A 9,480-nucleotide genomic window follows, 5' to 3' on the forward strand; every position below is an offset into this window, starting at 1 on the left:
CCTGGGTTGCTGAGCTCAGCTGCTATTGGGTGACACAGTCAAAGAAATACAGTGGCAACAATATTCTCCTCTCTCTCGCTCTCTTTACCTTTCCACTGCACTTGGCCTTGTCAATGATCTTCAGTGCATACTCCTTCCCAGTGGACCTATAAAGACATACAGCAACACTAGTCCTTCAAATGATGGTATATCGTATTTACTGTAAATCCTTCAAACCAACCCAAATCATGGTATATCGATTTACTGTAAATCCTTCAAACCAACCCAAATCATGGTATATCGTATTTACTGTAAATCCTTCAAACCAACCCAAATCATGGTATATCGTATTTACTGTAAATCCTTCAAACCAACCCAAATCATGTGCAACCATCTGCCAATCCATAACATTTTTTAACAAGTTTGAAAGGCKCTTATTTTTTTGTTTCATCACAAACTAAGATTCTAAGTTCTATCCAACAGTAGACTGAACAGTGTTGCATCCTCATACACAGTCATAGGCTGAAGCATCAGACAGTGCGTGACAGTGTATTGGAGCGTCTAGCCCTTCTGATTAGAGGAAGGAGTCTTCTCTCTGTATATTACAGACAAATTGCTGAGTCAAAAAGGAAACGGTAATGAAGTGGATTTCATGGGCTGAACCCCAGACACACACGCACATAAACAAACAGTAAATGCTTACTTATATTCTATAAATGCCTGCAGTCATTCAGCCTTAGAAGCAGTTATGACATGTGACYTGGCGCTTATTAAGTCACATTGAAAGCTACTGATCAACGTGGTCATTTATAAATAGGGCTTTTTAAGTCCAGCAGCCTAGTGAACATTCATTACAAATATGAAAGTACAATTGGTATGCTATGAAACTTCCGGTCAAGCGAGAAGTTAAAATTAGGTTTTAAATCCATCAATGAGATGTAAAGAAATGTAATATCATTCTTAATTTACATACCGTTCTACACAGTCTTTCACCACTGCAAAGTTTCCGTCTCCTATGACCTTGCCGACCTTGTACTTATCCAGGACGGTTGTGATAGAGCTACAGCTGTTGCCGTTAACTGATGAGGAGAGACGTGTTACAACGGGGCACATCAGAATGCTCTTTCAGTTACTTCCTGTTGCCCACATATATACAGACTGAACAAAACATTAAGAACACCTTCCTAATATTTGAGTTGCATCCCCACCTTTGCCCTCAGAACAGCCTCAATTAGTCAGGGCAAGGACTCTACAAGGTGTCGAAAGAGTTCAACAGGAATGCTGGCCGATGTTGACTCCAATGCTTCCCACAGCTGTGCCAAGTTGGCTGGATGTCTTTTGGGTGGTGGACCATTCTTGATACACACAGGAAACTTGACTGTAAAAAAAACCAGCAGCGTTGCAGTTCTTGACACAAACCGGTGCGCCTGGCACCTACTATCATACCCCGTTCAAAGGCACTTAAATCTTGTGTCTTGACCATTCACCCTCTGAACGGCACACACAATCCATGTCTCAATTGTCTCAAGGCTTAAAAYTCCTTRWMTAACCMGTCRCCTCCCCTTCATCTACACTGATTGAYGTGGATTTAACYAGTGACATCAATAAGGGATCAWAGCTTTCACCTGGATTCACCTGGTCAGTCTYTGTCATGGAAAGAGCAGGTGTTCATAATGTTTTGGACACTCAGRYTAGAATGACGCACAATACCTACAAGTACTTACTCTGGTAAAACTTGCATTGCAGTGAAATGAATATGATCTCTTTGGAGTTTCCACAACTTATGTTAAGACAAAGCGGATGAAATAAAGGATCAATGCGTTTTAATCTAATCAAAGGATAAACTCATTAATTGCCCATTAACCCAGGCAGCCTAGCTCCTACCCTAGAACTAATGTCTGGCCTCTCCTAAAGAGCAACCAGTAATATTATGCAGACACACAGCCCAAAGACGTGTTGATACCGCCTGGCTGTCTCACGCAGAAGCACACAGGTTATTTCACTTGTTCTCCGCATCACACTTCTCTGTCCCTCTGTTGTGAGTGCTGCTGTGATGCGGCACGTGTCGCTGAGTAAGCAATTCTAATATAACAACCTGAACCTGCATTGAGGCCCTAGGGGGGATTGGGGATGCATTGGGCCACGTGTTTAGGGGTGAGTGGGTGCAGGCAGGAGCTGTGAGAGTTGGCACGGAGACAGGATGACACAGGGTAAAGAGAGGAGAGGAGTAGAAGAAGGGAGGAGAGGAGAAGAGGAGAACAGAAGAAGAGAAGGGAGGAAAGGAGAGGGGAGTGGAAGAAGAGTAGGGAGGGGAGGAGAAAGGAGGAGAGGAGAACAGAAGAAGGGAGGAGAAGGGAGAGGTTGAGAGGAGAAGGGGGGGATGAGGACAGGAGTAGAGTGGCGAGGCAAGGAGGAGGAGGAGAGAAAACAGAAATGAAGAAAATGTCAAAGGGGACACCTACCCTCAGGACTCATGTTATTGGCCAGCTCCAGACCGTGTGAAGACACGTTCACATTGGTGGCAGACGTGTGATGTGGCGGAATCTGGAAAGGAGGACAGAAAGAAAGTAAGAGATGAAGAGAGGAGGGAAGGAGAGAAAAAAAAACAGAGGTCAGCATCCTTCCCCTTTCAGCCACCACTCAAGTCAAAACCTGGACACACGCAACACCATGGCAACTATAAATATCAAATATGGCACAAACAATGGATTAGAGGTCAAGGTTAGCTGGACCAAGGTTAGCTGGGCACAATTGTTGGTTACGTGACTCCCAATCRAATGCTTTGTTTTGACATCAATACTAGCAGGGCGATCGAATTAGCCAGTTACATCTCCAGAGTAATACAACAGGACAGGTCCGCTTCATAACATCGATCCAGAACTAAGCCCTGGGATCTAGGGACATTGACTAATGGTTTTGCTTTAAGTAGCATGCATTTGAAATCCAATATAATGCCATGGCAGAGTGTGTCAGGATAACCAGCTCATGGATCCCCGTAGTGTTTTATAGTGCTTCAGAGRTCTGACAGGAAACTAATACAAAACACCCCCGCAATTAAAATGTATAGTTTGGTACTGGCACTTACCCTGTATATGGCTTACATTCTTCTGTTTGTTTTTTTCCCTCTCTTATTTCTTGTGGTTTTTTTTGTTATACTATTTTGATATTGAATACTGCACTGTRGGGAAGGGCTAGCAAGTTAAGCATTTCACTGTACTTGTGCAGGCCTTTTGAATTTATTTCAATTGACTGATTTCCTTATATGAACTGTAACTCAGTAAAATCTTTGAAATTGTCGCATGTTGGATGTATATTTTTGTTCACAGTTAGTTTGGTAAGAAAATGTTTGATATTAGACTTTAAATCAATTATTAGATAGGTAGCTCAATGGAAAGCTAAGAACGTGTTTTTGTAGAATCGTCTTCTCTGTATTGCTCTTACAGTTCTCCATTCTGTGGACGTTGGGTGCCTACCCAAACTCAAAACAAAGTGAGCAGGTATGTATATCACTGTGTTAATTATGCATTTAGCGTAAAATAAGTGTTCTGCCCTTCAGAACAGTACAGGGTGTTAGGAACTGTCTTACAGGGTGTTAGGAACTGTCTGCCTCCCCTACTGTCACTTATCAGGCAGAGAAAGAGGAAACACTAACTCTAATGGATCGAAATGATGACCAATGTTGAAAATAATGAATAATTTGACGAGAGGCTTTTTCCAAAAGAGACAGCTGTGATGGCTGTTTGAATAGGTTATATGGGTTATTATAAGACTGCTTTTTCAAGCATTCTTGGCTTTCACATYCGARAGAATCRGCCAAGTCATCTCAGTAATCRTTTCTATTATGGAAGAGAAGRTCTTTCAACACTTCTAGAAYTACACGGACCATAAGGCTTATTTCTGTTACCTGGACTAGAAAAATGTATGCATTATTTAGTACACTCTCTAAAGGAGGAGTCTCAAGGTGAAACACCTTTGAACTGGGTGGATTACATCATCAATCTTTCTTTTCAATACGTTATTTTGTGATGTCTTTCAGAGTAACTAAGTTCTATCAAACGTTATGGACCTGCCAAGTAAACACGGTGTAGGTGTTGCCAAACTGTAATAATCATCTTGAGAAAGTTTAAGTGCTGTTGTCTCCACTGTCAACAGATTCAAGTGTTCTGGCCAACCACTATTCCTGATCTAGTGCACTTGAGGTTAAATCATTTGCTACTATATGGTTATTTATAGCATATGTCTAAATATACAATCACTCTTCCTATACAGGTACATACCGTACAATATCATTATCTGGAGATTATAGGTGGTGTGTGTGTGAGACACAGTGTGTGTGTGTGTGTGTGTGTGTGTGTGTGTGTGTGTGTGTGAGACTTACCTTGAAGCTGTGTATACTTCGGGGGCTGGTGGGGGAGGAGCTGTTGGATTTGGTGGACTTGGGGGTGGAGATCGTACTGCTGGGGACACCATTGACTGGAGAGGAGAGAGAGAGAGAAAAGAGAGAGGGAGGAAGCCATAGTAAGACAATGATAGGGCTAGGGTTGGCCCAACAGGATGTGCTGATGTGGGGAAGGGCAAACGAGAGAGGAAGTCCTTTTTACTCTGGAGAGATGTGGCTGTTTAAAAGTGTATTACTGTTATTACATTGTGTATTCTATTTTTCTTAATTTCTTWGAACACTAAAGGAAATGCCTCTATCACAGGAAGTGATATACGATAGGGCAGGAAATCCATTTGTGACACAACAAAGTGCACTTTGAATGGGTTTACTTTCACTGAGTTGACAAAGCTCTGTACTAACAGTTCTCCACTACGAATTCAAGTCCATGACCTTTCCTTAACACAGAGTGCTAGATTTTCTTCAGGTGTAGTGTGGCGTTTCGTGTCTAGAACTGTGTGTGACTGTCCAACTTCCTGTCCGGTCCCCTGTGGGGGGGAAGCAGGTTGTGTTTGGCTCCAGCAGACAGACACGCAGGGTCACCCCAGGTGCCTCTGTAGGCTGCCTGGATAATCTGTCTGCAGCTAAGGCCACACAAAAGCTACGACCCTGAGGTTTCAAGGGTACCTCAAGCAGCCTACCTCCAGGAACCTCCCTGTGTCACAAACAGTCCTCTCCTCAAACAACAGGGCCAGGCATGGCCTTTCTTTGGAGAACTCGGCTGTATTGGTAATGGTAGTGTATTTCTGTGAAAGGCCTCATCTGCCACACACTCTAGGTTCTTGGCAGGTACACTGCCACACGCTGTACCCGTTCCCTGAGACAACCAATCTGGACCTGCGAACAACAGTCAGAAACACCAATACAGTACAGCACCTACTAGGGAATGTGATGCCAGACAACTGATGTGATTATTCAATTCAATTAGAAGGGCTCAGTGAAAGCAGCTGAAGACTAAAGCACTGAGGCTAATTTAGTACATGGGTTTGTATCAGCCAGTCCTGCACCAGTCTGTGCTCAGATTAGATGCATACTGRAGAAGCCAGAGAGAGTTTCTGGGCCAGAGGCAGGAAGAGAGGAAAGAAAAATAGAGAGCGAAAAAGAGAGAGAGCAAGGGCCAGAGAAAGAGAGGGGGAGAAAGAGAGAGATATCCAGAGATCTTTAAATAGTCTTGGGTCAGGGTGGCAGGCCAGGGAGGTCCACAGTGGAGCAGAGCTCCTTCAGAGTAATTGATGGCACTTCCCTACACAGCAGGAGTCTGACTGACATTACAATATACTGGTCTGAAAGAGACTAACTGGACCTCTCACAGGGCCCCGTTAGCCACAAGGTCAACCTCAGGCCACGGGTGCACTGACCAAGACTCCAAGCATTCAGGAACTTCAAAAGGGTTTAATTGGTGCCCTCTCTGAGAAAGACTCATGTAGTGATTATTGTTAACATATTGTGGTGATGATTAAGGCCAGGAGTTATTCCTGGTTGGGCTTCATGCTCAGGGGAAAACTCAAGGTCCTAGTAATGATAGCTAGCTAGATGAAAATGAGTGGTTTGTTGTGGTTGGGTAATGGGCCAATAGAGTGGGCAGTGCAGGATGTCAACAGGCTTACCTGGGGATTTAACAGGAGACTGGCTACTGGTGGAGTAATGGATTGGTCTTCTTACTGCAGAGAGAAAGAGAATTGCAAAAAACAATTTTACAACTCGAGGTTTCAATTTCCAACTTAAAGCCTCATAATCAATTTCTAACTGAGCATAAGATAAATGTTCGGTAATTGGCCACATGGCCTGTAGCCTGCCAAATTCCTGCAACTCTTTTTGAGGTGATTACACTAGTTAGTGTCAGATGAAAATCAGTTACTCAGTCCATCACCCAATAACTGTGTGTGTGTTTGTTTGTGTGTACGTGCATGCATGTGTATACCTATGCCAGGGGACTTGATACGGCGTGAGAGTCCAGGGCTCTTGCTCCCAGTAGCCCTCGTTGGAGTGGGCGAGCGAGCKGAGTATGAGGACTTGAGCACCCGGCATTCTGTGAAGACAACACASACAGGGTTAAAACCACACTCACACACCGTCACACACCGACCTCATTTCCTATCTAGCACAATTCAATAGAGTCCCCAGTGTTCCAGTCAAACTYTTCTAAAATAGCTCCAGCTAGGAACTAGCTCTCAATATAATTGGCTCTCTTTGAGAAAGCATTAAGTACGGAGRGTTCAAGAAGTTAAGAATGTTTCATTCACGCAGAGCTTTCCACAAAAAAAACTCAGTTAAGCATTTGCTTTTTCCAAACGAACACCACATGTGCAGTCGTCTGTGTCTGTGCGCGCCATAACTCCATGAAAAATTCACAAGCTGTGGTAATTACCCTATCGTGTTTAGTAACGCCGTTGTGTTAGTAGCGTTTCACAGAGGTGCGTACACCAGCTGACAGAGCTGCACTGCTGGAGCAGTAGGTGTCGGGGTAACGAGGTTGGTGGTTCAACTGTTTTAGTGGTGCTGCACAGACACATAAAACAGTGGAGGCTGTTGAGGGGAGGACGGCTCATAATAATGGGTGGAACGGAGTGAATGGAATGGCATCAAACACATGGAAACCAGGTGTTCAATGTATTTGATACCATTCCATTGATCCCGCTCCAGCCGCTACCACGAGCCCCGTCCTCCCCAATTAAGGTGCCACCAACCGCCTGTGATACAGAGTTGTTTTAGCAGCGTTGACGACAGAGCAAGCTGCGTTCAGGAGCAGCATATGACTGGTTACTGTAATGAGACTAGTGGTTAAACTGTCTGGGTTCATGTCAGATGCTGTTAATTGGGGGGTGTTACAGTGTTAGACGCTATTATGACACCATGAACACAGAGGAGGTACCAACCAGCTGTGGCCAATTGGAGACAAATGATTCCCTATAAAGTGGACYTGACCCAAGCCTGTTATTGGAGCAGACCCCAGGTGCGATTCTGTTTACTACAATGCAAGCTACTGTACCATGCAAGTTTGTTTACTTGCAGTGTTMACTTTTTATATCGTTCCCTAAACCGTGTTTGGATTTGACACTGTTCTCCACAATTGAGTCTGACAGTGCAACAGCCCCTTGGGACTCCTGTAAGACACTGTGCAAAGACTTAGCAGCTGAAAAGKGGWACCTAGAGCAAACACTTGTTTTTGAGAAGACCTAATTCTTCAAATGGAGCATGGCAGGAGAAGTAGGACAAGGAAGCGCTAAAACAACTGAAGAACAGATTCAGCTGAAGAAACTAAACACTCATCGTTAGAACAAACAGTGTTTACACCTGTGTGTGTGTGTGTGTGTYTTTTAAAGATGCACTATGCAGAAATCACTCTGCCATTTCCTTGTTGCTAACATGCTAATAGTTTGCCTAATTTCTGTTTATGTGAAAAAACAAGCAAGTATAGTGTAGAGAATCATTGTACCATCTAAACTGCTGTGAAATATATTTTCAGCTGGTGTACAAAACCGAAAGTAAAAAGACACAAAAACTAAACTTAAAAATGGGCCATATAGAAATAGTGCACATAGAACAGATCTACCGCTGCTTAGACTTGCTTTCAATGCGAGTGACAGATCTATACCTCGCATTTCTATGTGAATTTTGTTAGGTTGTCCAAAAAGTGACATATTGCAGCTTTAAATGTTATGTTACAGGAGCAACACTAAGAAAACAGGATGTAGCTAGAACCTTGGGAATAGTTTGGAGAAGTGTCTGAAATTAGCCTGTTTGGATTTTATATACAGTACATCCTGTCTCCACCTTATCTAGAACAGAGGATAGGGGACTGCAGAGGAGTTGTACTGACATCGGTCTGCTTAAGATAACAATGGGTTAGCTATGGACTAAAGAGGCCATATCCTGCTGCAGTAGGGGGTATCGCTGCGGACATCTTTTAAGTGATTTTCAAGAACGTCTTCTTRTCAACATGGGGATGGTACATATTCACATAATGACATTCACTGAAGAACCCTGGAATGGAATGTACTACTACAACTACACCCTACAAAATGTGACTGCAGCCACTTTCCCCTACAGAAGTCAGGAATCTGTGTGTGTTCAGACCGATAGTCTCACACATACTGTAATCAATAGTCTCCTCCCCTTGGAGGAGAGGAATGAATTAAGATATTGAGTGATGATCACACTATGTTAGAGTCATGATTTAGCATCACGAGTCACCGGAACCACTTTTAGAACAATTATGAGTCTCATTCAACTGAGAAAATGAACGTTCACAATTGTATGGTTGACAAAGAGAGAGATGAGGGTGACAGTAATAAGAGGGTGAGAGGGTGTGGGAGGGTGACAGTATAAGAGGGTAAGAGGGGGTGGGAGGGTGACAGTAATAAGGGGGTAAGAGGGGGTGGGAGGGTGACAGTAATAAGGGGGTAAGAGGGGGTGGGAGGGTGACAGTAATAAGAGGGTAAGATGGGGTGGGAGGGTGACAGTAATAAGAGGGTGAGCGGGGGTGGGAGGGTGACAGTAATAAGGGTAAGAGGGGGTGGGAGGGTGACCGTAATAAGGGGGTAAGAGGGGTGGGAGGGTGACAGTAATAAGAGGGTAAGATGGGGTGGGAGGTGACAGTAATAAGAGGGTGAGCGGGGGTGACAGTAATAAGAGGGTGAGAGGGGTGGGAGGGTGACAGTACTAAGATGGTGAGAGGGGTGGGAGGGTGACAGTAATAAGAGGGTAGAGGGTGACGTAAAAAGAGGTGAGAGGGTGACAGTAATAAGAGGGTGAGAGGGTGACAGTAATAAAGAGGGTGAGAGGGTGAACAGTAATAAGAGGGTGAGAGGGGTGACAGTAAAAAGAGGGTGAGAGAGGGTGGGAGGGTGACAGTAATAAGAGGGTGAGAGGGGGTGGGAGGGTGACAGTAATAAGAGGGTGAGAGGGGGTGGGAGGGTGACAGTAATACGAGGGTGAGAGGGGGTGGGAGGGTGACAGTAATACGAGGGTGAGAGGGGGTGGGAGGGTGACAGTAATACGGAGGGTGAGATGGGGGTGGGAGGGGTGAACAGTAATACGAGGGTGAGATGGGGTGGAGGGTT

At 44.3% G+C, this 9,480-nt stretch overlaps 1 protein-coding gene across 1 annotated transcript in view; it reads right to left on the reverse strand.

Moving 5' to 3' along the window:
* The window catches only part of dclk2a (doublecortin-like kinase 2a), a 71,846-nt gene that overhangs the window by 4,155 nt on the left and 58,211 nt on the right, over positions 1-9,480 (reverse strand). The window contains 6 exon segments of the mRNA XM_070438593.1: positions 89-146; positions 953-1,058; positions 2,442-2,523; positions 4,358-4,452; positions 6,025-6,078; positions 6,339-6,446. Coding sequence (XP_070294694.1) covers positions 89-146; positions 953-1,058; positions 2,442-2,523; positions 4,358-4,452; positions 6,025-6,078; positions 6,339-6,446 — 503 coding nt within the window.

This window comes from Salvelinus sp. IW2-2015, unplaced genomic scaffold, assembly GCF_002910315.2.
Source record: "Salvelinus sp. IW2-2015 unplaced genomic scaffold, ASM291031v2 Un_scaffold1055, whole genome shotgun sequence".
NCBI lineage: Eukaryota > Metazoa > Chordata > Actinopteri > Salmoniformes > Salmonidae > Salvelinus > Salvelinus sp. IW2-2015.